Source organism: Medicago truncatula, chromosome 8 (assembly GCF_003473485.1).
Source record: "Medicago truncatula cultivar Jemalong A17 chromosome 8, MtrunA17r5.0-ANR, whole genome shotgun sequence".
NCBI classification, from domain to species: Eukaryota; Viridiplantae; Streptophyta; class Magnoliopsida; order Fabales; family Fabaceae; genus Medicago; species Medicago truncatula.
In genome coordinates, this window is record NC_053049.1 from 40266165 (window position 1) to 40291719 (window position 25555).

At 32.2% G+C, this 25555-nt stretch overlaps 3 protein-coding genes and 1 pseudogene across 12 annotated transcripts; all 4 read right to left on the minus strand.

Moving 5' to 3' along the window:
• Positions 1-1007: 1007 nt before the first annotated feature.
• Positions 1008-25306, minus strand: LOC11415874 (probable disease resistance protein At5g47260). Of its 6 annotated transcripts, XM_024773654.2 has the most exons (12): positions 25160-25286; positions 25003-25084; positions 24561-24605; positions 24402-24452; positions 24243-24293; positions 24084-24134; positions 23925-23975; positions 23760-23816; positions 2805-2861; positions 2640-2696; positions 2475-2531; positions 1008-1917 (listed from the first exon to the last, which is right to left on the minus strand). In XM_024773654.2, exons 3-12 carry the CDS (start codon positions 24600-24602, stop codon positions 1414-1416), a joined length of 978 nt encoding a protein of 325 aa, XP_024629422.1. In that variant the 5' UTR covers positions 24603-24605; positions 25003-25084; positions 25160-25286; the 3' UTR covers positions 1008-1413. The 6 variants fall into 6 exon arrangements, with proteins under 6 accessions (XP_024629422.1, XP_039684398.1, XP_039684399.1 ...); XM_039828464.1 differs by lacking the exon at positions 25003-25084 and having other exon boundaries at positions 25160-25304; XM_039828465.1 differs by lacking the exon at positions 25003-25084 and having other exon boundaries at positions 24561-24669; positions 25160-25282.
• LOC11419979 (uncharacterized) lies at positions 9389-13527 on the minus strand. 5 transcript variants are annotated; one of them, XM_024773655.2, is made up of 3 exons: positions 13436-13527; positions 11797-12521; positions 9389-10429 (listed from the first exon to the last, which is right to left on the minus strand). In XM_024773655.2, exons 2-3 carry the CDS (start codon positions 11867-11869, stop codon positions 9732-9734), a joined length of 771 nt encoding a protein of 256 aa, XP_024629423.1. In that variant the 5' UTR covers positions 11870-12521; positions 13436-13527; the 3' UTR covers positions 9389-9731. The 5 variants fall into 5 exon arrangements, with proteins under 5 accessions (XP_024629423.1, XP_039684403.1, XP_024629425.1 ...); XM_039828469.1 differs by lacking the exon at positions 13436-13527 and adding an exon at positions 12654-12759; XM_024773657.2 differs by lacking the exons at positions 11797-12521; positions 13436-13527 and adding exons at positions 10641-10707; positions 11178-11325.
• Positions 13691-14853, minus strand: LOC112417523 (probable disease resistance protein At5g47260; annotated as a pseudogene).
• Positions 15037-16873, minus strand: LOC11415904 (uncharacterized). Its single transcript, XM_003629805.4, has 2 exons — positions 16688-16873; positions 15037-15827 (listed from the first exon to the last, which is right to left on the minus strand). The coding sequence occupies exons 1-2, from the start codon at positions 16765-16767 to the stop codon at positions 15278-15280; spliced, it is 630 nt and encodes a 209-aa protein (XP_003629853.2). The 5' UTR covers positions 16768-16873; the 3' UTR covers positions 15037-15277.
• Positions 25307-25555: the final 249 nt, after the last annotated feature.

Consider the following 25555-nt stretch of genomic DNA (forward strand, 5'->3'; position numbering starts at 1 on the left):
GATCGGAAGTGGGGTCAGAGACCTTTTTCAAACAATTTTTTTTTTTTTGCAGGAATGTTTTTCAAAGTTTTTTTTTTATAGGGATGAAAATCAAAACTGATCTAAATTACAGGGACGAAAATCATATTTAAGCCTAAAAAAAACTCATTTATTTACATAAGCTGTTTTGTATAAGCTCAAAATAAGTCTTATCCAAACGGGAAATCAAGTAGTTTATGGCTTATCAATTTTTCCATTGCAACCTTAATTAAAAAATTAAATATTAATTTAATACTTATAAACTAGTTCAATAACTAATTTTGTCGAACACTACAATTTTAATCCGTTAGCATATCTGTTATCCACTTTAGGCTAGCTTATCAACTATCCACTACAAATTCATCCGTTATAAACTAATTTATCAACCTATTCGTTATTATCAAACAACGACTAAGGTTTTTATTTTAACGAAGAATGATAGCTTGTTTGGTGGAAAGGAAATGAAGAATGAGATATTATTTTAAATTTGAGTTGTTTTATTCAAACAAATGTGATTAGAGTTTTGTTTAAATAATGAAAATATGTGTTAACATATAGATGGGTTATGTGAGTAACTTTGGTGGCTACAGAGTATATCATCTAAAATATAATGAATGGTGTTTAAAAGAGTTGAGGTAGTATCAAATGACATCAACGAGACTACTAAATTATGAAACTTGTATTCTAAGGATCGCGATTGTACCATAGAAATGAATAAGTTTTTTTTTTGTCCTTTCAATTGCTCACAAGTCTCTCAAATTCTCGAAATTTCCTATAACACATATGATAAACTGTCTTCCTGTTCTGATGTTATACCGGAACTTAACGGAAGATAACTTCTGAAAACAACAATGCTATTGGAGCGTAACTTCCGATAGCTTTACAAAGTGTAATTTGGAAATTTGGGTATTGAGATTTCAAACATAGTACAAAAGACTTCAGAATTATACAATTATTTATCAGGTCAAACCATAGCCTTGCACTCCAAGTTAATATTCAAAATTCTAAATTAAACTTTGAAAATTAAACAGTTACAATATGTTATACTATTTAGCAAACCATGACTTGTTAACAACAGAACAAACCATACCAAACCTAGTTCAAACCATTTTATTAGAGAGGAAGGTGAATTCCCCCCTCCCTTTAAAGAGCCACAGAGGAAATTACTGCAAGAAAAAGGGAAATCTTACCATAATGGATACATGTCTCGGATATAATACAAACACAAGCATTTGACAGAATACAAAATCTTAGTTCATCTATACCTACAAAAGCACTTCTCAACCTCTAATCTCTCCAACATGGTGTTTTCCAAACGATGTGCATGTTTGGACTTATGATTTTCATCATCTCTGCTACAAACGCTCTTGTTGGAAGAGAATCATGTCATGTCTCTCACAATTGTATCAATTTATGAACCTTCATTTGCTCAGATAAAACCTCCAAACTTGTAGATGTGAGCAATATCTTGCAACCATTATGATCTTCACCAAAGGGGATACCAATCTCTCCTAAATTGAGTCGACCATGAAGATCATACATTACAATCAGGACTGTTTGCAGCTCTTTCATCTTAGCACAAAGAAGATCAGCTCTTTCTGCAGTTATCATTCTTTTACTATTAAAATTGAGACCTATTGCATAGCCAATTTCTGTTTGAATCTTTGTAATGTCTGGCTTCTTTGTTACAGTTGTTGTGACAATCTTTTGGAACAATTGATCTTTCTCAGCTGTTCTTATAGCTGTTAATGCAGAACGCTCGACTCTTTTTTTTGGCCCGCATAATCCGATTATATTTTCTCCATTGTCTCTCACTCCTAATGCACTCGTAATTTGAATTTTAACCTTACGATCAATATAATCGTGCCCCGAACTAGCCCCGGGCATCATATACAACCCCTGAAACGACATAATAGCACAAGAAGTTACAACACAATTTTTTGATGAAACGACATAATGATTATTTTTATCTTCAATGTCACAGAAACAAAACTTTAGGAGTGAGCGTGAGTTTAAAAAAAATAAAAAATTTGGAGGTGTGGAACTAAGATGTGTTTGTGTCTTCAGGATTTGAAGTTGGTTAAAAAAATGAGCTCTTATACATGAACCATCTTAGGTGGCATACACCCTTTTACACCCACATACATTTGTGACACGTGGCAAAAATATTGAAAGAAGAGATGAAAAGGAGTGATGATATGATATAAAATTATTAAAATACCCCTAACATATGGGTGTACATAAGTGGTGTATGAAAAAGGGTGTCTACCTATCTTTTTCCTAAAAAAATTAACTCATTCAATCGTTTGATAGGAAAATGATACACAATAGAATATTTTTAAAGGAGTTGACCCATTCAAAGTGAGACACTCATTTTAGAGTGTAAAATCAAGAATATTAACGGTTGATCTTCTCACTTTACTTTATAGTTTATACTCACTGTAAAAGTGTCAAACCTGTTCTCTTTGTTTTTTTTGCCACACCTCAGACGAAACGCAGCGGGTTTCCATGGCCTATAATGGGAGTTACAACAACACAATTTAGAGTGTAAAATCAAGAATATTAACAGTTGATCTTCTCACTTTACTTTATAGTTTATACTCACTGTAAAAGTGTCAAACCTGTTCTCTTTGTTGTTTTTGCCACACCTCAGACGAAACGCAGCGGATTTCCATGGCCTATAATGGGAGTTACAACAACACAATTTAGAGTGTAAAATCAAGAATATTAACGGTTGATCTTCTCACTTTACTTTATAGTTTATACTCACTGTAAAAGTGTCAAACCTGTTCTCTTTGTTTTTTTTGCCACACCTCAGACGAAACGCAGCGGGTTTCCATGGCCTATAATGGGAGTTACAACAACACAATTTAGAGTGTAAAATCAAGAATATTAACAGTTGATCTTCTCACTTTACTTTATAGTTTATACTCGCTATAAAAGTGTCAAACCTGTTTTTTTATTTGCCGCACCATAGATGAAACGCACGCTTCCATGACCTATAATGAGAGTTACAACAACACAATTTAGAGTGTAAAATCAAGAATATGAACAGTTGATCTTCTCACTTTACTTTATAGTTTATACTCACTATAAAAGTGTCAAACCTGTTTTATTCGCCGCACCATAGATGAAATGCAGGCTCCCATGGCCTATAATGGGAGTTACAACACCACAATTGAATTAGGAATTAAAAGTTAAAATTTCTTGTCTCCACTTAAAATAGAAATTTGACATGAGCCAAACATCAAGCCACAGGGTCTATCATCTAAAACATAATGATACTATTTAAGAGATTTTGGATAGGATCAAATGACATTAGCCAAAAGACTACTATGTTATAAAACTTGTATCCCAAGAAATTTCTACAGAACAATGACAAAACCTAAGCAGTTAAGTGCAAAAAGGCCTTCCATTTACACAATTACTTATCATATTAAAACATAGCCTTACACTCTAGATCAATATCCAAAATTTTAAATTAAACTTTGAAAATAAAACAACTACTCCCTCCGTCCCATAACATAAGTAAAAAAAAAACTCATTTTCTTTGTCCCAAAATATAAGCAAAAAAGACACACTTTTATCCTATTTAATCTTGTTTTTAAAAAAAAATCTATTTTCCAAGAAAAACTTTTGTTTATTCTCATAAAATTAAATGCAAATTACATTCAATTTTCTCTCTCTTTTATTTTTTCCATAACCAATAGCCAATGAAAATTGTTTTTACATCTTCCTATAAAACTTTTTTCAAAGAAAACACAAAAAACTATACTCTAAATTCTTATGTTTTAGTTTTCTTAACAAGTGTGATTTTTTTTTTTTTACTTATAATTTGGAACGGAATGAGTACAGCAACATCATAACCAAAACCTAAGTGGTTAAGTAAACCCAACCACTCACCCTTAAAAAATGATTTAACAGCCATGTTTGCCGCCCATAAACTCTAATATCCCCAATCATACAACTACTGGCAACTGTATAGACTATATTATCCAGACCTTTAACTAGAAGATAAAAAATGCATATTATAAACATAGGAATTTAAATTAATGCAACAAACAAGAGAGTTGAAATCTTACCACAAGCTGTGTTGTGCAGTCTAAACTAATCAAAGTAACATATATCTTAGATCTCAGATCTGAGAAATCTTCACTTCACCAAATAATCTAACTTGCTATAAATATGGAACAAAATCCCTAAACCCTAATGCAGCCCTAGCATCTAAACTGACAAATTTATCCCTGAATATCAAACAATTTCCCCCCATTAGTTTTGAGCCACTGAAACCCTGGCCCACTTATCAAAACGGTCATTAATTACTATATTAAACTGGTGCGAAAAACCGTTGGGAAGTCATGAAAATTAATGCAAAAATACCTGACCCACTTATCAACCTGGTCATGAAAAACAGTTGGGAAGTCAAAGCTTGAAAATATTGCAAAATTACCAATGGTAGTTTGGGAATCGAACCCTGCCCATGTGAAATAAATTCAGCTCACTTATACCATTAGGATGCTGAAGAGTTTTGTTTCAAAATTGCATCTTTACAAATATATCATTTCAGCAGAATATAGAGTAATTAGATTCATTGAGTTTATAGACCAAAACACTTAGCAAGATATGAAAGAACAAAAAATTTGGTCTATATTTGACTTTTTTCTTTCATTGCATAAATGATGTATTTGGTATATTTTATACAAGATACATCAATTATTCAATGAATCTAAAGATGCAATTCTCACGAGTTTTGGTATATATTCTACACGCATAGACCTGTCTCACTATCAGCAAAAGCCGTTAAGTTCAAACAAAAGAACAAAAGCCTCATCACATAACCATTTCAACAGCAATCAAAAAAATGCTAGCAAACTCCCACAACATCGCAGGGGCTACACCTGCTAGCAACCCTCAAAGTACAACGGATAACTTACTTAATTGTTATAATTAACTACCTCACAACCAAGAAAAATCAAATCAAAAAGAAAAATCAAGTCACCATACCTGACGTGATACTGGAAATAACGGCAATTCTCACGATATTTGAAATCAAACGAACGACGACGATTCTCACAAAAATTGAAAAATGCGGCAGTTGGGAACGACAAAATTGAACAATCAAAATGGGAAGAAGAAATTTTATGAATATAACCGATAAATTTAAGGATATTCATATGAAAGAAATTTGATGTGAAATTTTAATTGTTCTAAGCCAGTCCTGTAGTGTAAATTAATTAAGATTGAACACTTAAATATAATTAAGGCAATATTACATTATGGGTCCTTTATCTTATTTATTTGTAACACTTTGGTCCTTTATCTTTATTTTTTCCCGTTTAGGTCCTTTATCTCTCTTAAAAGCACATATACATCTTTTTCGCATTTTTTTATATTAAAAAATACATAATTTTATTTTTAAAAATATATTTTTATTAAAACTGAAATAAAATCCAAAAATATGATGATGATCATCTTCTTCCTTTGAATCTTCTTTAAATAAATAAAAAATCTACTAAAATATATCTCCAAATATTGTGAATTAATGTTATATTCACCTCAAATATTCTTTTAAACACAAAAATCAAAACCTTAATTTCACAAATGTTGCAAGGTGGATTGTGGAGGCTTAGTCACTGGCGGAAGGGTTTGGCTTTATGAAAGTTAAGATTGTTCTGGAAACAACAAAATTGATGTGCAAAGCTGCTCTCAATTTTGGGGTTATTTTTATGCCGGACTTGAATATTGAGTTAGAAAATAATAATAATAATAATATACAGCGTGACAATTTATATAACTATTTTTTTTTTGTGATGAAACTAAATCTCTTTTTCTATAGGGTTTTGATTTTTGTGTTTAAAAGAAGATTTGAGGTGAATATAACATTAATTCATGATACATATATTTGTGTAGAAATGTTTTTGATTCAATGAAGATGATGAAGATTCAAAGGAAGAAGATGAAAATGATGAACATCTTCATCATATTTATGGATTTGTTTCATTTTTAATAAAAATATATTTAAAAAATAAAATTATGTATTTCTTTAATAAAAAAAATGAGAAAAATGATGTATATGTGCTCTTATAAGAGATAAAAGACCTAAACGGAAAAAAATAAAGATAAAGGACTCAAGTGTAACAAATAAATAAGATAAATGACCTCTAAGGTAATCATGTCTATAATTAAATAAAAATTAAAAGTATTAAAAGTTACCTTATGATTATAATTGATTCTTTTTTTAGAAAAAAATTGACTCATTTATGACATTTAATTTTGGCAATGTATATTACATTTTGATTGGTTGATATCATGATAGGATAAATATCCTCTGGAGAGGGTAATCTAGGAAAAATCTGTTTATATTCATTATGCTTCATTTATTAATTCATTATGCTTCATTTATTAATTCAGTTGTTTAAAGTGATCTATATATCCCTCTTTTCTTATAGCTTGCATGTAAGACTTATGTTATGGTTACTTTTAGTTGTGTGCCTCGCAACCTTATCACATTGACCACATAAGACGCATGCACATTGCTCCATCGAAATCTTAGTTGTTTGCCCTTTGTTTGCTGAGAGTCTACAATCAAATATCAAAAGTTCAGTTTAGATATCAAAATCCAGTCCATAATCAAATATTTAATGAAATGATTAACCTTAGTTATTTCAAAATGATTAATATCTTGAGTTTTGAGTTAACTTATAAAGAAATATTTCAAAATGTACTTTTGTTAGTTCATAAAATGATTAACCATTATATTTATAAATCGAGCTCACAAAATCATGCTTTATTATCTTTAAATTCATATGTTAATCACGATTTCTGTTTTGGTTGTAATAAAATATAATGATACTTTTCTATAATAGACCTGTATGATAGGACGAATCAAGAGTCTAGTTGGGGGAAAATGGAAAAAGTACCGTTTGCATTGATACTAAAGCAAATGTTTATCTTGGTCCAACTTTTTTCTCCTTCTCTCGTAGTCAAGCAGTCACCACTTATTTCTCTTTATTGGTTCATGAAGATGGGATGGTTTGAAGTCAATTTTGACTGGAATCACATTTCCAAATAGTTTTATAGGGATCAAAACTACTGATCGAAAATATTATAGGGATTAAATGTTGAATGAAATTTTTAGAGGAACTAAAACAAAATGTTGATATATTTATAAGGATAAAAACATATTTAACTCATATTTATCTTGAATTTATGCAAATAAATAAATTTTTATGTTAATTTATAAGTTTTTTTTTGACAAGATGTTAATTTATAAGTTATCATTAACGAAAATTTTATCTGTATAATCAATTTTTTTTTACCAAAGCAAAGTTAACTATTATCATTAATCAACCAATGTTCAATACAAGAAGGATAAGAATTAAAAATACGGTGACTAGCTCAAGAACATGTCACCCTAGCTAAACTATGAGCAACCATGTTTTCTTGTCTCCTAACAAACTTCATCTCGAAATTGAAATATAAAGATAATCGATAAATAATAGGCTTAAATGCTCTTTTAGTCCCTTAACTTGATTTCAAGTATCGTTTTGGTCCCATAAGTAATAAAAAGTCTGTTTAGATCCCTTAACTTTATTTAAAGTATCAGTTTGATCCTTTCTATTAATTTAATTCAAAAAAAGGTTAAATTTTGGTCCCTTAACTTATTTAATTAGTATTGGTTTGATCCCTTAACTTATTTAATTAGTATTAGTTTGATCCCTAAACTTAACGTATTTTTGAACTAAATTAACAGAAAGGACCAAACTGATACTTTAAATAAAGTTAAAGGACCTAAACGGATTTTTGATTATTTATGGGACCAAACCGATACTTAAAATCAAGTTAAGGGACTAAAAGAGCATTTAAGCCTAAATAATACTAGAAACAATAGTATAGAATTCCGAATTAATTTTTTAATAAACTACATTGACAAGTTTATAAATAATAGAAAAAATCTAATTTATTTGCAAAACTGTTTTGCATAAGCGTAAAATAAGTTTTATCTAAACGGGCAATCAAGAAGTTTATAGCTATCAATTTTTATCTCAATGTTTCTATTGTAGCCTTAATAAAAAATTAATATTAATTTAATACTTTTTTTAAATATTAATTTAATACTTACAAACTAGTTCAACTATTGTAAAAAAAAAAAAAGTTAAATATGTTTTTTTCTCTATAAATATTTTAATTTTTCATTTTAGTCCCTTAAAAAAATTTCTTCAACTTTAGTCCTCCAAAAGTTTTCACTTTCACTTTTGGTACCTCTTTTAAAGTAAACTCACATGTAGAATTCATATTTTTGAATAAATTTATAATATTATAAGAATCTCTCCCAAAAAATTAAGAATTTTTTTAACAAAACATGAATTAAATACGAATTTTTATTTTTTTGATGGTTAAAAATTCGTATTTAATTTTTATTTTGTTAAAAAAAAATCTTTTTTTTGGAAAGATTTTTACAATCTACACATTTCTGCACAATTTCATTAGAAAATACAAAAATTTACTTTAAAATAGGGATCAAAGTAGTGATTGAAAATTTTATAAGGACTAAAAGTTGAAGAAATATTTTAAAGGGAATAAAACGAAAAGTTAGTATATTTATAGGAACCAAAATCATATTTAACTCTAAAAAAAAATTAATTCAACCGTTAATTTTATCAAACACTACAATTTTAATTTAGCATATTTGCTATCAACTATAGGCTAGCTTATCGACTATCAACTACAAACTATCAATTGTAGGCTAGCTTATCAACTATCCGATACAAGTTCATCCGTTATTAACTAGATTATCAACCTATTTGTTATTTTTTTTACCAAACAATGACTAAGGTAATTTTTTTAACGATGAATAAGGGCTTGTTTGGTTGAAATGAAACGAAGAATGAGATATTATTTTGAATTTGAGTTGTTTTATTCAAACAGATGTGATTAGAGTTTTGTTTAAATAATGAAAATATGTGTCAACATATAGATGGGTTATGTGAGTAACTTTGGTGGCTCCAGAGTCTATTAGATTAAGGAAAGATTAAATTTCACACCACCTGAAATTGAAAAATAAAATAAGCCAAACAACAAGCTACAGAGTCTATCATGTAACGCATAATGAATGATGTTTAAAAGAGTTGAGATAGTATCAAATGACATCAACCAAACAGACTACTAAATTATAAAACTCGTATTGCAAGGATCTGTGTAGAAAAATCGACAAAACATCTCCTAAAATATTGAGATTTCAAACATAGTACAAAAGCCTTTACAATTATACAATTATTTATCAGGTCAAAGCATAGCCTTGCACTCCAAGTTAATATTAAAAAATCTAAATTAAAATTTGAAAATAAAACAGCTACAATATGCTATACTATTTAGCAAAAGTGACTTGTTAACAGAAGCAACCATTCCAAACATAGTTCAAACCATTTTATCAAAGAAGAAAGTGAATTCCTCCCTCCCTTTAAAGAACCACAGACGAAATTACTGCAAGAAACAGGGGAAATCTTACCATAATGGATACATGTCTCGGATATAATACAAACACAAGCATTTGACAGAATACAAAATCTTAGTTCATCTATACCTACAAAAGCACTTCTCAACCTCTAATCTCTCCAACATGGTGTTTTCCAAACGATGTGCATGTTTGGACTTATGATTTTCATCATCTCTGCTACAAACGCTCTTGTTGGAAGAGAATCATGTCATGTCTCTCACAATTGTATCAATTTATGAACCTTCATTTGCTCAGATAAAACCTCCAAACTTGTAGATGTGAGCAATATCTTGCAACCATTATGATCTTCACCAAAGGGGGGGATACCAATCTCACCTAAATCGAGTCTCCCACGAAGATCATACAGTACAACTAGGACTGTTTGCAGCTCTTTCATCTTAGCACACAAAAGATGAGCTCTTTCTGCAGTTGCCATTCTTTTTCTATTACCAAAAAACATGCAACAAGTTGATTCAGCTGGATCCGTCTTATCATCAAAATCTATTGCATCACCAATTAGTGTTTGAATCTTTGTAATGTCTGGCTTCTTTGTCACAGTTGCTGTGACAATCTTTTGGAATAATTGATCTCTCTCAGCTCTTCTTATAGCTGTTTTTGCAGAATGCTTGACTCTTTTTTCTGGCCCACATAATCCAATGATATTTTCTCCTTGGTCTCTCACTCTTAGTGCACTCATAATTTGTTCTTTAACCTTATCATCCATGCTAGGAATATAAATATCCCCCAAACTATTCGCGGACTGCGGAACCAATCCCCTCTTAAACGACATAATGGCACAAGAAGTTACAACACAATTTTTTTTATGACGATACCGTGCATGCAACAATATATTCTCCCTGATTTTTTTATTGATAATATTATAACTGCAACTGGTTGTTTTTATCTTCCATGTCACTGAAACAAAAGTTTGGAGTTATGAGCTTTCAGAAAAAGGAAATTAACTCATTCAATCGTTTGATAGAAAAAGGATACACAATAGATATATTTTTAAAGGATTTGACTCGTTCAAAGTGAGATACTCATTTTAGAGGGTAAAATCAAGAATATTAACAGTTGATCTTCTCACTTTACTCTATAGTTGATACTCACTGTAAAAGTGTCAAACCTGTTTTTTTGGCCCCGCCATAGACGAAACGCTGGCTTCCGTGGTCTATAATGAGAGGGTCTATCATCTAAAACATAATGGTAATTGTTTAAGAGATTTTGGATAGGATCAAATGACATTAGCCAAAAAGACTACTATGTTATAAAACTTGCATCCCAAGGAATTTCTACAGAACAATGACAAAACCTAAGTAGTTAAGTGCAAAAAGGCCTTCCATTTACACAATTACTTATCATATTAAAACATAGCCTTAAACTCCAGATCAATATCCAAATTTATAAATGAAACTTTGAAAATAAAACAACTACTACAGCATCAAACCAAAATCTAAGTGGTTAAGTAAACTCACCTACTCACCCTTAAAAAATAATTTAACACTTAACAGACATTTTTGTTGCCCATAAACTCTAATATCCCGTATCATACTACTACTGGCAACTTTAAATATCATCCAGACGTTTAACTAGAAGATAAAAATGCATATTATAAACGTAGGAAATTAAATTAATGCAACAACCAAGAGAATTGAAATCTTACCACAAGGTGTGTGCTATGCAGTCTAAACTAATCAAAATAACATATATCTTGAGACCTGAGAAAGCTTTACTTTACCAAATAATTGAGGGAAAATGGAAACGGTACTGTTTGTTTGCTTTGATAAAGCAAATATCCAACTTTTTTCTCCACTTATTTCTCTTTATTGGTTCATGAAGATGGGACGGTTTAAAGTAAATTTTGACTGGAATCACATCTCCAAATCACTTTTTTAGTTTTGTTTTTTTTTGGTCAAGATTTTACCATATATTTAGTTTTTCATTTTTAATGATTTTCATTAGGAAAAAAAAATTAATTAAAAATATTTTTGGAAAATACATTTGACAAAAGGAACACTAAAAGATCACATAAATGGAGGAAAATGGAACTCAGTCTTTGAACTCATAATACACTACAGCCACCTAGCTACCCATATGGTAAAAGCAAGTTAAAATTTGACAAAAGGAACACTAGACAACACATCTTGACAGTTATTATTATTATTATTATTATTATTATTATTATTATTATTCTCTGAACTGGTCATATCTTAAAATTACAAGCACAAGCAACTGACCAAAAAAGCAAAGTGTAAATTCATCTATACCTAAAAAGCACTTACCAATCTCTAATCTCTCCAACATTGTGTTTTCCAAAGGATGTGCATGTTTAGACTTCATTTGGAAGATAATCATGTCATGTCTAGTTGTATCAAGTTATGAACCTTCATTTGTTTGGATAAAATCTCCAAACTTGTAGTTGTAGATGTGAGCAATATCTTGCAACCATTATGATCTTCACCAAAGGGGATACCAATCTTACTTAAATCAAGTCTACCATAAAGATCATACACTACAACTAGGACTGTTTGCAGCTCTTTCATCTTAGCACACAGAAGAAGAGCTCTTTCTGTAGTTGTCAATCTTTTATTATTAACAAAACACATGCAACAAGTAGATTCAGCTATATCTGTCGTATCATCAAAATTCAGACCTATTGCATCCCCGATTAGTGTTTGACATCTTTGTCACAGTTGTTGTGACAATCTTTTGGAACAATTGATCTCTCTCGGCTCTTCTTATGACGGTTTTCATATAAGCCTTGACTCTTTTATCTAGACCACATAGTCCGATTAAATTTTCTCCTTAACCCTATCATTGTTAGGAATGTAAATGTCCGGAAAATAAGCCCCTGCAATATCTTCTATAATCTGTTCTTGCTATAAAAGTGCCAAACCCCTTTTTTCAGCCTACCCTACACGAGGCACAGGGTATCTGAGGCCTTTGATGAGATGAGAGTTGCCGCACCACAATTAGATTAGGGAAAGATTAAATTTCATGCCTCCACCTGAAATTGAAAAATGAAATAAGCCAAACATCAAGCTGCGTAGTCTATTATCTAAAACATAATGAATGTTGTTTAAAAGATATATGATAGTATCAAATGACATTTGCAGAACAGACTACTAAATTTTAAAACCTGTATTCCAATGAATCTGTATGAAAATCAATAAAGCATCCCCTAAAATATTGAGATTCCCTACATAGTAAAAAAAACCTATACAATTACATAATTATTTATCAGTCAAAACATAGTCTGTTAGGATATCCCATTCAATTGATCAAAACACAAGATATCAAAAGAAATTTTCTTTTCTCAATTTTATTGATCAATCATCATTCTAATTAGAACCATTACTTTGTTTATTCATTTCCGCCCAGTTTTAGGAATTCTTTCCATATACTAAAAGAAAGGTTCCTGACATATGTGTTTGATTGTGAGGTGGGGGGAATTGATTTTGGTTAAAGTAATTCTGACTAAAAATGATTTGTGCTTCAATACATTCATGTAAAAGTGAATTGAATTATAAATTATAAATGTGTGAAAATCAATTCTAGAATCAAAATCGACAAATCATAACTTCAAGTTGAATCAATTCTGGAGACATAAACAATTCTACTTGCCAGCAAGCAAACATGTCATAATCAATTCTACACTCCCAGAATCAACTCGACTCCCTCTAGAAGTGGAACCAAACATACACATAATCTTACACTCCAAATTAATATCCAAAATTCTAAATGAAACTTTGAAAACAAAACAGCTACAATATATTACATCATTTAGCAAACAACGACTTGTTAACAGAACTAACCATACCAAACCGAGTTCAAACTATTTTGTCAAAGAGGAAAGTGAATTCCTCTCTCTCTTTTCTGAACCACATAGGAAAATAATGCAAGAAACAAGAGAAATCTTACCACGACCAAGGTGTATGCAGTGTAACTAATGAATACAAATAAAGTTTCATTGGATCTGATACTCAAGAAGTGAGAAAGCTTCATTTGACCAAATTTTCAATTTACATTAGTAAATAAATAAAAAGTGGTATAAAATGGATATGATGCCGTTTATGTGAGAAAAACAGTTCGTTGCTCCAATTGACGTTATTTACAATACTAGACTAAATATGGAATTAAATGAATAAAGAAATAATCAATTTGATGACAGTAATATAATGACAGATATTATTCATATCTAAGATTACAAGCACAAGCGTTTGACAGAAAAAAAACAAAATCTTAGTTCATCTACACCAACACAGCACCTGTCAACCACTAATCACTCCAACATGGTGCTTTCCATATGATGTGCATGTTTGAACTACAAGTTTTCGTCAACTCTGCTTCAAACAGTCTAGTAGGAAAAGAAATCATATCATGTCTCTGATAACTGTGTCAATTTATGAACTGTCATTTGTTCGGATAAAACCTCCACACTTTTAGGTGTGAGCAATACCTTGCAACCATTATGATCTTCACCAAAGGGGACACCAATCTCCCCTAAATCAAATCTACCATGAAGATCATACAGTACAACTAGGACTGTTTGCAGCTCCTTCATCTTAGCACAAATAAGATGAGCTCTATCTGCAGTTGTCATTCTTTTACTATTACCAAAACACATGCAACAAGTTGATTTTGCTGCCTCCGTCATATCATTAAAATTGAGACCTATTGCATCACCAATCTGTGTTTGAATCTTATTAATGTCTGGCTTCTTGGTCACAGTTGCTGTGACAGTCTTTTGGAACAATTGATCTCTCAGCTCTTCTTATAGCTGCTTTTACAGAATACTTGACTCTTCTATCTGGCCCAGATAATCTGATTATACTTCCTCTTGGCATCTCACTCTTACTGCATCCATAATCTGTTCTTTAACCTTAATCCATGTCGAGAACATATGTATTCCTCAAACTAGCCCAAGAACAGTAAACCGGTTCCCCATACGATATAATGGCACAAGAAGTTACAGAGTCTATTATCTAAATCATAATGGAAGTTGTTCAAAGGATATGGGATATGATCAAATAACATTAGCGAAAAAGACTACAAAATTATTAAACTCGTAGTCTAAGGAATTTCTACAGAAAATTCGACAAACTTCTCTTAAAATATCAACATCCCAAACATCGTACAAAAGCCTATACAATTACAAAATTATTTATCTGGTTAAAACATAGCCTTGCACTCAAAATCATTATCCAAAATTCTAAATGAAACTTTGAAAATAAAGGAGCTACTACAACATTACAGATTCAGCAAGGCCCATTGTCCAGATGACCAAAATCTAAGTAGTTGAGTGCTTAAGTACACCCACCTCTTCACCCTTCAAAAATTATTTAAGAGCCATGTTTGTTGGCCGCAAAGTAAAATATACCCCGTAGTATATTATCACTACTTCAGACAGCCCCAAACTAGATCACATAAATGGAGGAAAATGGAACTTGGTCTTTGAACACAATACGCTATAGCACTTAGCTGCCCATATGGTAAAAACAAGATAAAATTAGACAGAACAATTACCACACATCACATTATGACAGTTATTATTATTATTATCTGAATCAGTCATATCTTAGAATTACAAGCACAGGCAACTAATAGAAAAAACAAAGTCTTAATTCATCTATACCGTACCAAGCCCTTGTCAATCTCTAATCTCTCCAAGGTGATGTTTTCCAAAGTCCAAACTATGTTCATGTTTCGACTTCAGATTTTCATCATCTCTGCTTCAAACGCTCTAGTAAGAAGAGATTCATTTCATGTCTCTGACAATTGTATCAATTTATGAACCTTCATTTCTTTGGATAAAACCTCCAAATTTGTAGATGTCAGCAATATCTTGCAACCCTTATGATCTTCACCAAAGGGCATACCAATTTCACTTAAATCAAGTCTACCATGGAGATCATACATTACAACTAGGACTGTTTGCAGCTCCTTCATCTTAGCACACAGTAGAAGAGCTCTTTCTGCAGTTCTTATTCTTTTGTTATTACCGTAAGACATGCAACAGGATGATTCAGCTAGATCAATCTTATCATCAAAATTCAGACATATTGCATCACCAATTTGTGTTTGAATCTGTGTAATGTCTGGCTTCTTCGTCACGGTTGCTGTGACAATCTTTTCGAACAATTGATCTCTCTCAGATCTTCTCATAACGGTTGTGACAGAAGCCTTGACTCTTTCATCTGGCCCGCATAATCCAATTATGTTTTCTCCTTGGTCTCTCACTCTTAGTGCATCCATAATCTGGTCCTTAACCCTATCATCCATGTTGGGAATGCGATTGTCCGCCATAAGAGCACTGCAAAACTCATCCCAATCCCCAAAGGAATAATGGCACAAAAGTTACAACAATATTTTTTTATGAAAAGAGAAACATCAAGCTAAAGAGTCTATAAACTAAAACATGATGGCAACCTAGCAAGGCCCAAAAAGACTACTGAGTTATTAAACTTGTATTCCAAGAAATTTCTACAGGAAAATAGACAAAACATCCCCATAAATATTGACACGCCAAAAATAGTACAAAAGCTTGTACAATTACGCAATTATTTATCAGTTAAAAACATAGCCTTACAATCCAAATTCCAAAATTCTAAATGAAATTTAGAAAATAAAGAAGGTATAATATTTTAATACTGCACCATCTAGCAAGGCCCGTTATCCAAAGACTATTAGTTAATTACTCTTGTCACTTATGAAATTGCTTGTTCACTTACGTCAGCGGCAGTTAAATGCTGCTGGCATTTTTCAATCGGTTGAACCGACTTATAAAGTGATTGAGTCAATCTTAAAAGTGTCAGCGGCGGCAGCCATTGTTGTAAACAAATGAACAATTTCATAAGTGAGAAGAATAATTTTCTTATCCAAATGACCAAAATCTAAGTAGTTAAGTGAGAAAATTAATATTGCCCACTAACAAGGCCCTTTAATCAATTGAGAAAAACAGATTAAAAATTAAATTAGCTAAAGAAATTAGTTTGCTAGCTTAGCTAGACAAATAATTAGAAGCTTGTTTATTTGTTTTATATTTTACAAATACACATGTCCCCCAAATTAACCCGGTAATAAACCCCACCCAAATCCTCCAAAGAGATATAATTTTTTTAATGAAAATGAGAAAAGGAAGAAATGAATGCAAGAAAAGAATATAAATCTTACTACTGCAAACGGGGTGAAGAGCAGCCTCCAACTGAAGGTTCCATTAGATCTGATACCTCAGAAAGCTTCAATTTCTCCATATTTCAGTTTAGTACATTTATAATGGGGGAAAATGGAAACAGTTCATTGGTTTGGTTGACTATGTTTACAAGTCTCCATCAAAACTACTTCTACTCCCTCATTGTCCATATTTCAATAATCATTAATTGTTGTATTTTTGCAAATATACTCCTATAAGAAGTGGTGAAACATTAAATACATTAATTATTATTTTTTCAAAGAAAATACATTCATTATTATTAAAAAGACAATTATTGAATGAGAGATAAAAAAAAAGTATTTTAAACAATGACTATATTTTAAAAATTGTGACATTTTTTTATAAATATCATCAAAAAAATTGATTTTTTTTTTATAATAAAAACCAGAGAGTGTAAATAAAAAAAAATAGTAAATGATAACATGTATCTTTTGAAATCTAATAAATAATAAGGATCGTGCTAATTTTTGTTGCGTAAGTTAAGAAATGTAAAAATAGAACTTTTGTATTAAAAATGATGGATTTAAAACTTTAGTAAAATTAAATACACAATTAAAAAAAATGATGTTAGGGAACAATGTCTAGGACCCACTTGCATGTGGGTTGTTTCTAGCTAAATGAACTTACCTATTGACAAATTACCTTCCACAAAGTCTTTGATTGATTAAATACATGGGATATTTTTTTTGAAATTCACAAGCATGCACATAGCTTAAGTTGTAGACTTTGTAGAATTCACATTGTCCGCCTTGACATATGGAGCAGAGCATCGTACGTAACACCAACACAAAAACACGACCCGAGAATGTTAAGGCCTTCCTCCATGTAGTAGGGAAACTTGACTAACAAGGGAAAGACCTTCCTCCATGGAGTTTTATGACAATTAACGAGTTGTTAAGGCTACGCTACTATTCTTACTCGCGGTTTCTTAAGAATCAAAACCTCTACACCTGTGAAGAGTGATCCAATTGTCATGATACTAAGATATTCTTGATAGTTAGCAAGCATTCTTGTTGGTGAATTCTTGGTTCGTAAGGAATTATCCACAAAATAGATTCTCTACTACATCAAACCTAATGGACTTAGGTATGAATTTACATGTATTATTATCTCAATTGGAGTGATCGATCAATTTGGGTTGAAATCAACTCAAAGGGTTTAGTAAAGGAGTATTCGATTTCAAACTAGGAAAGGAAAGCCATGGTCCATCTAGAGGGAAACAATGTGATGGTAGATAGCGTCACAAACAGGACCTACAGTTTTCAAAATATCAGAGACTTCCAGAATTTATGACATGAAAAGAAGTTTGACTCTGGGCATAAAGAGGTCATATCTAGTTGTATGACTACAACAACTCCAAATCCACTTGGGTTGGTCTGATGTTATTGGTTTGAGATCTGGGAGTGTGCTCCTCCTCAAGGTCTCATGTTCGATTCTCCCCGGTCAATTTAGATGGACTAATTTAGCTTCTTCAAAAAAATGACTACAACAACTCCACACTTATCCAGTAATGACATCATCAGAAGCTGAAGATCGACTTAAACTTCAAAGACTTACCTGCTACAACCGTTACTATCAATATTTAAATTTTTTTCTTAAAAAAAAATTGTGTAATAATTACTGGATAACAATGTTATCCTCTTCGTTCCGACGTAGCAGCCTCAACAACGACGAAAACAATTGGTGTGGAGGATAATGTCTACAGAGCCTTAATACCATTGAGTTGACTTTCTTCTCATGAACATAGGAGGAGATTAACGTTCAAATCTACAAAAATTAACTGCAGAAGATCAATATTAAAAAAAAAATAGTTTAATTATTTATTGAGAATTCTATAAAAAATAATAAATAGTTTAATTATTTAATTTTTGACAATTTGGGGTACAAGACAGATCTTTCTTCATGAATACTACGAATTTACCAATTATTAACAATCTATCAATTTTACAACCTCTAGTATATTGTAATATTGAGCATCTACTTCATACCGTTTGTAAAATTGTTTAAACTTGTTTGATGAAAATCTAAGAAGTATAATTCATATGGTAAAAATTTGCATGAACATTTGATATATTGTGATGCGAATTTAAATCTTTCACTTCCTATATCTTAGTATTTGGTGTATGTGAGTTTTATCTTCACAAGAAAAAAAATAACAACAATCTCAAATTACTTTTGTAACTTTTTCTCTCTGTCTATTTTTAGCCCAACAACCATGTATAATTAGTGTTGTGTTGGCCAATAACGCCACAAGTTACATTCTTATGTTGGTCTCTATCGCTCTTCAATCTGTGTCATATTCATAGTCATAGTCATAGTCATAGATGTTGGTTAGTAGTTAGTATTCTCCATCATTGTCATATTCATCTCCAACTTATACACCTTTGCCACCTTTTAAAACTTTTTTTTTTACCAAAGCACTAAAATATAAAAGACAGGAGAGGCCTGAATCAATACATCAGATTTAAAATGTATAAAATTTGGGAAAAGAAAACCGGATCTATCCCAAGAAAGGAAGAGACATAAGAAAACTAACAACTGCTACAAAACTACCCTCGTTAAGATGATATTCGCAAGTATACTTAGCAACTAGTCACTATCTGTCAAGGCAACTTTGGAGGAACTCTTTTAGGCACGAGTCCTCATTCCGACTAAGTTAAAGCTAGAAGGCTTCACTTTATTCATTTGCTTCTTCTTCTTTCTCTCTGCCTTGGTGCTCTCAGATAGACTTGGAAAGTGTTGCTCAAAGTCTACAACATGGACTTCCATCTCAAGTCTCTCGTCATGGCTGAGAGTGTCCTCTATCTCCTCATCTACTTCATCCCCCCAAAATTTGGAAAGAATCTGCACACTCTTAAGGGCTGCAACGGAAAGAGAGGAGTTGGAAGCAGGAACTAAGGTTTGGCTTGAAGGAAGCATGAACTAAGGTTTAGCATCGTGTTGCATGCCAAATGGAGCATCCAAATTATCCAGAGCCTCAACTAAGGTGTCCCCATTTTCTTTGTCATTCTCAGCTTCCAAAATATCAAACGAGTTATGTAGCTCAAGACTTTGGTCCTCCAAAGCTTCTTGTGCTCCTTGGGACCTGTAAGCATAGTTTGGGCAGTAAGTGTTTTAGCTTGAGTGTTGTTCCTAGCTAGTAGATGTTATGTGGCTTCGTGCATAACCATTGGTGATGTTGTAGCATGAGTGACTGTCTTATCATTGTTCTTTTCATTTTGGGCGTGTTGCTGACTATATTGAAGGGACTCTAGGAGAGAAACGATCAAGTACAAATAGGTGGAGCCATAGAACAGAACTGACCAATAGAAACCCAAAATAGTATAAATCACAATAACCAGAACCTTCCCAGTGAAGATGAACTTTACCGGAGAAAAAAGATCGATATCGAAAGTTCCAAGTAGAACCCAGCAAAAAACAATGTAACTGCAGCTGAGAGAGGGCTGAGAGCACAAAGTGAGAGAACCCCAGCAACACACAAGGGGAACCCTCGCCTGACTCTCACCGGAAAGGGGTTAAGTCGCCTAAAGATGTAGAGATCTGTTTCTTTTTCGTGAAAGAGGTAGAGGAATGAATAGATCGAAGTTGAGAGAGAGGGTCAAAATGATGCAAGATCGGGTGGGATTGGAGAAGAAAAGACATCACCGGAATATCGCCGGAGAGTGGGTGTTTTAGAGAGAGAAGAGAGCATTTTTCGTTTTTGCCACCTTTTAAAACAAATATTGCGATATCATTCATATAAACATTGATGAGTATATGACTAATGAGATCTAAGCCAGACTCGATTTCCACTTCGGCATATGTCATATCATGACAGTTATTATTATTATCTAAACTGATCATATCTTGGATTACAAGCACAAGCATTTAACAGAAAAACAAAATCTTAGTTCATATACAACAACAAATCACATGTGAACCTCTAATCTCTCCAACATGGTGTTTTCGATATGATGTGCATGTTTGGACTTCAAATTTTCATCAACTCTACTTCTAACACACTGGTTGGAAGAGAAATCATGTCATGTCTCTGATAATTGTATTAATTTATCAACCTTCATATGTTTGGATAAAGCCTCCGAGCTTGTAGATGTCAGCAATATCTTGCAACCATTATGATCTTCACCAAAGGGGATACCAATCTCACCTAAATCAAGTCTACCATGAAGATCATACAGTACAACTAGTACTGTTTGCAGTTTCTTTATCTTAGCACACAGAAGAAGAGCTCTTTCTGCAGTTGTCATTCTTTTGTTATTACCATAACACACGCAACAAGATGTTTCAGATAGATCGATCTTATCATCAAAATTCAGACCTATTGCAATACCAATCTGTGTTTGAATCTTGCTAATGTCTGGTTTCTTGGTCACAGTTGCTGTGACAATCTTTTGGAACAATTGATCTCTCTCAGCTTTTCTTCTAGATGTTTTAACAGAATGCTTGACTATTTTATCTGGCCCGCATAATCCGATTATATTTTCTCCTTGGTCTTTCTTTCTTAAAGCAATCATAATCTGTTCCCTATCATCCATGCCAAGAATGTAACTGGCACCCAAACCACCTGTTGTCGCCATCTGTTCCCCCATAGCATCCATTCTCCTCCTCCTCCTCCGTATCCAAAAGCACATAATGACCCAAGAAGAGTCAAAGCTACAATGCAACTTTTTTTTCCAATTAAATCAATGGGGAAAGTACAAATTTCATGCTTCCACCTGAAACAGAAAATCAACAAGAGCCAAATATCAAAATAGAAAGCCTATAATCAACAACATAATAGAAGTTGGTTAAAAGATACGGGAAATGATCAAATGACATTAGCTAAACAGACCACTAAATTATAAAACTTGTATAGCAAGGAATTTGTATAGAAAAATCAACAAAATTAGTTATGAAATAAAAACATAGCCTTGTACTAGTCAAAATCGATATCCTAAACTCAAAATGAAAATTTGAAAAGAAGAAAGAAGAGGAAATTAACTTGCTGGCTTAACAAGACAAATAATAAGAAGCTTGAATAATTAAAGTGGTCTATTTTTTGTGCATATGTATGCTGAAAAAAGAAGAAGAGGAAATGATGCTATAAACAAGAGAATCGAACTCTTACAACAACTCAAGGTGCGTGCGCCTTGCAGTCTAACTAACTGAACGAAGTAACAGAAAGTTTCATTTGATCTGAGAAGTGAGAAAGCTTCGTTTGACCAAATTCAAATATTCAATTTATCATATTACTTTATTACAATAAATAAATGGGGAAAAGGGAAATGAAGAATGATATCTTGTTTGGTTGAAAGGAAATGAAGAATGAGATATTATTTAAAATTTGAGTTGTTTTATTCAAGCAAATGTGATTAGAGTTTTGTTTAAATAATGAAAATATGTGTCAACATATAGATGGTGGCTTATGTGAGTAACTTTGGTGGGTAGAGTCTAATTAGATTAAGGAATGATTAAATTTCACACCTCCGCCTGAAATTGAAAAATAAAATAAGCCAAACATCAAGCTACAGAGTCTATCATCTAAAGCATAATGAATGGTGTTTAAAAGAGTTGAGATAGTATCAAATGACATCAACCAAACAGACTAATAAATTATAAAACTTGTATTCCAAGGATCTGTGTAGAAAAATCGACAAAACATCTCCTAAAATTTTGAGATTTCAAACATTGTACAATAATTATACAATTATTTATCAGGTCAAAGCATAGCCTTGCACTCCAAGTTAATATTCAAAAATCTAAATTAAACTTTGAAAATAAAACAGCTACAATATGTTATACTATTTAGCAAACAATGACTTGTTAACAGAACCAACCATACCAAACATAGTTCAAACCATCTTATTAGAGAGGAAGGTGAATTCTTCCCTCCCTTTAAAGAACCACAGAGGAAATTACTGCAAGAAACAAGGGAAATCTTACCATAATGGATACATGTATCGGACATAATACAAACACAAGCATTTGACAGAATACAAAATCTTAGTTCATCTATAACTGCAAAGCACTTCTCAACCTCTAATCTCTCCAACATGGTGTTTTCCAAACGATGTGCATGTTTCGACTTCAGATTTTCATCATCTCTGCTACAAACGCTCTTGTTGGAAGAAAATCATGCCATGTCTCTTATCAATTTATGAACCTTCATTTGCTTGGATAAAACCTCCAAACTTGTAGATGTCAGCAATATCTTGCAACCATTATGATCTTCACCAAAGGGGATACCAATCTCTCCTAAATTGAGTCGACCATGAAGATCATACATTACAATCAGGACTGTTTGCAGCTCTTTCATCTTAGCACAAAGAAGATCAGCTCTTTCTGCAGTTATCATTCTTTTACTATTACCAAAACGCGTGCAACCAGTTGATACGGCTACATACGTCTTATCATTAAAATTGAGACCTATTGCATTGCCAATTTCTGTTTGAATCTTTGTAATGTCTGGCTTCTTTGTCACAGTTGTTGTGACAATCTTTTGGAACGAATGATCTTTCTCTGCTCTTCTTATAGCTGTTTGTGCAGAATGCTCGACTCTTTTTTTTGGCCCGCATAATCCGATTATATTTTCTCCTTGGTCTCTCACACTTAGTGCACTCATAATTTGTTCTTTAACCTTATTATCAATATAAATGTCCACCCCACTACTCCCACATATCAAATCCCATCCCCGCTGAAACGACATAATGGCACAAGAAGTTACAACACAATTTTTTGATGAAACGACATAATGATTATTTTTATCTTCAATGTCACAGAAACAAAACTTTGGAGGTGTGAGCGTGAGTTTTTTTAAATAAAAAATTTGGAGGTGTGGAACTAAGATGTGTTTGTGTCTTCAGGATTCGAAGTTGGTTAAACAAAATTAACTCATTCAATCGTTTGATAGGAAAATGATACACAATAGAATATTTTTAAAGGAGTTGACTCATTCAAAGTGAGATACTCATTTTAGAGTGTAAAATCAAGAATATTAATGGTTGATCTTCTCACTTTACTTTATAGTTTATACTCACTGTAAAAGTGTCAAACCTGTTCTCTTTGTTTTCTTTGCCACACCTCAGACGAAACGCAGCGGGTTTCCATGGCCTATAATGGGAGTTACAACAACACAATTTAGAGTGTAAAATCAAGAATATTAACGGTTGATCTTCTCACTTTACTTTATAGTTTATACTCGCTATAAAAGTGTCAAACCTGTTTTTTTTTAATTTGCGGCACCATAGATGAAATGCAGGCTTCCATGGCCTATAATGAGAGTTACAATAACACAATTTAGAGTGTAAAATCAAGAATATTAACGGTTGATCTTCTCACTTTACTTTATAGTTTATACTCGCTATAAAAGTGTCAAACCTGTTTTTTTTTTATTTGCGGCACCATAGATGAAACGCAGGCTTCCATGGCCTATAATGAGAGTTACAATAACACAATTTAGAGTGTAAAATCAAGAATATTAACGGTTGATCTTCTCACTTTACTTTATAGTTTATACTCGCTATAAAAGTGTCAAACCTGTTTTTTATTTATTTGCGGCACCATAGATGAAACGCAGGCTTCCATGGCCTATAATGAGAGTTACAATAACACAATTTAGAGTGTAAAATCAAGAATATTAACGGTTGATCTTCTCACTTTACTTTATAGTTTATACTCGCTATAAAAGTGTCAAACCTGTTTTTTTTTTATTTGCGGCACCATAGATGAAACGCAGGCTTCCATGGCCTATAATGAGAGTTACAATAACACAATTTAGAGTGTAAAATCAAGAATATTAACAGTTGATCTTCTAACTTTACTTTATAGTTTATACTCACAATAAAAGTGTCAAACCTGTTTTATTCGCCGCACCATAGATGAAATGCAGGCTCCCATGGCCTATAATGGGAGTTACAACACCACAATTGGATTAGGAATTAAAAGTTAAAATTTCCTGTCTCCACTTAAAATAGAAATTTGACATGAGCCAAACATCAAGCTACAGGGTCTATCATCTAAAACATAATGATACTGTTTAAGAGATTTTGGATAGGATCAAATGACATTAGCCAAAAGAGTACTATGTTATAAAACTTGTATTCCAAGGAATTTCTACAGAGCAATGACAAAACCTAAGCAGTTAAGTGCAAAAAGGCCTTCCATTTACACAATTACTTATCATATTAAAACATAGCCTTACACTCTAGATCAATATCCAAAATTCTAAATTAAACTTTGAAAATAAAACAACTACAACAACATCATAACCAAAACCTAAGTGGTTAAGTAAACTCACCCTTAAAAAATGATTTAACAGCCATGTATGTTGCCCATACAACTACTGGCAACTGTATAGACTATATTATCCAGACCTTTAACTAGAAGATAAAAAATGCATATTATAAACATAGGAAATTAAATTAATGCAACAAACAAGAGAGTTGAAATCTTACCACAAGCTGTGTGTTGTGCAGTCTAAACTAATCAAAGTAACATGTATCTTAGATCTCAGATCTGAGAAAGCTTCACTTCACCAAATAATCTAACTTGCTATAAATATGGAACAAAATCCCTAAACCCTAATGCAGCCCTAGCACCTAAAATATGGCCCACTTATCAAACTGGTCATTAATTACTATATTAAACTGGTGCGAAAAACCGTTGGGAAGTCAAGGCTTAAAAATTCTGAAAATATTGCAAAAAAATACTAATGGTGGGACTGGGAATCGAATCCTGTCCATGTGAAAGAAATACAGGTCACTTATACCACTAGGCTGCTGAAGAGTCTTGTTTCAAAATTGCAAAAAAAAACTTTTTACAAACATAGTATGCCATTATTTTACTTTCTG

Coding starts and splice junctions, on each gene's coding strand:
- LOC11419979 (XM_024773655.2), bottom strand. CDS start 11,869: ATGATTATCTTCCAAATGAAGTCTAAACATGCACATCCTTTGGAAAAC. Junction 10,430..11,796: donor GTTGGAGAGATTAGAGATTG/GTAAGTGCTTTT, acceptor CTTTTGTTTCAG/TGACATGGAAGATAAAAACA.
- LOC11415904 (XM_003629805.4), bottom strand. CDS start 16,767: ATGGAGAAATTGAAGCTTTCTGAGGTATCAGATCTAATGGAACCTTCA. Junction 15,828..16,687: donor TCTTCACCCCGTTTGCAGTA/GTAAGATTTATA, acceptor TGAGTTTTGCAG/TGCTCTTATGGCGGACAATC.
- LOC11415874 (XM_039828464.1), bottom strand. CDS start 24,602: ATGGGAGCCTGCATTTCATCTATGGTGCGGCGAATAAAACAG. Junction 24,453..24,560: donor TGGTGCGGCGAATAAAACAG/GTTTGACACTTT, acceptor CTCTCATTATAG/GCCATGGAAGCCTGCGTTTC. Junction 24,135..24,242: donor CGCAAATAAATAAAAAACAG/GTTTGACACTTT, acceptor CTCTCATTATAG/GCCATGGAAGCCTGCGTTTC.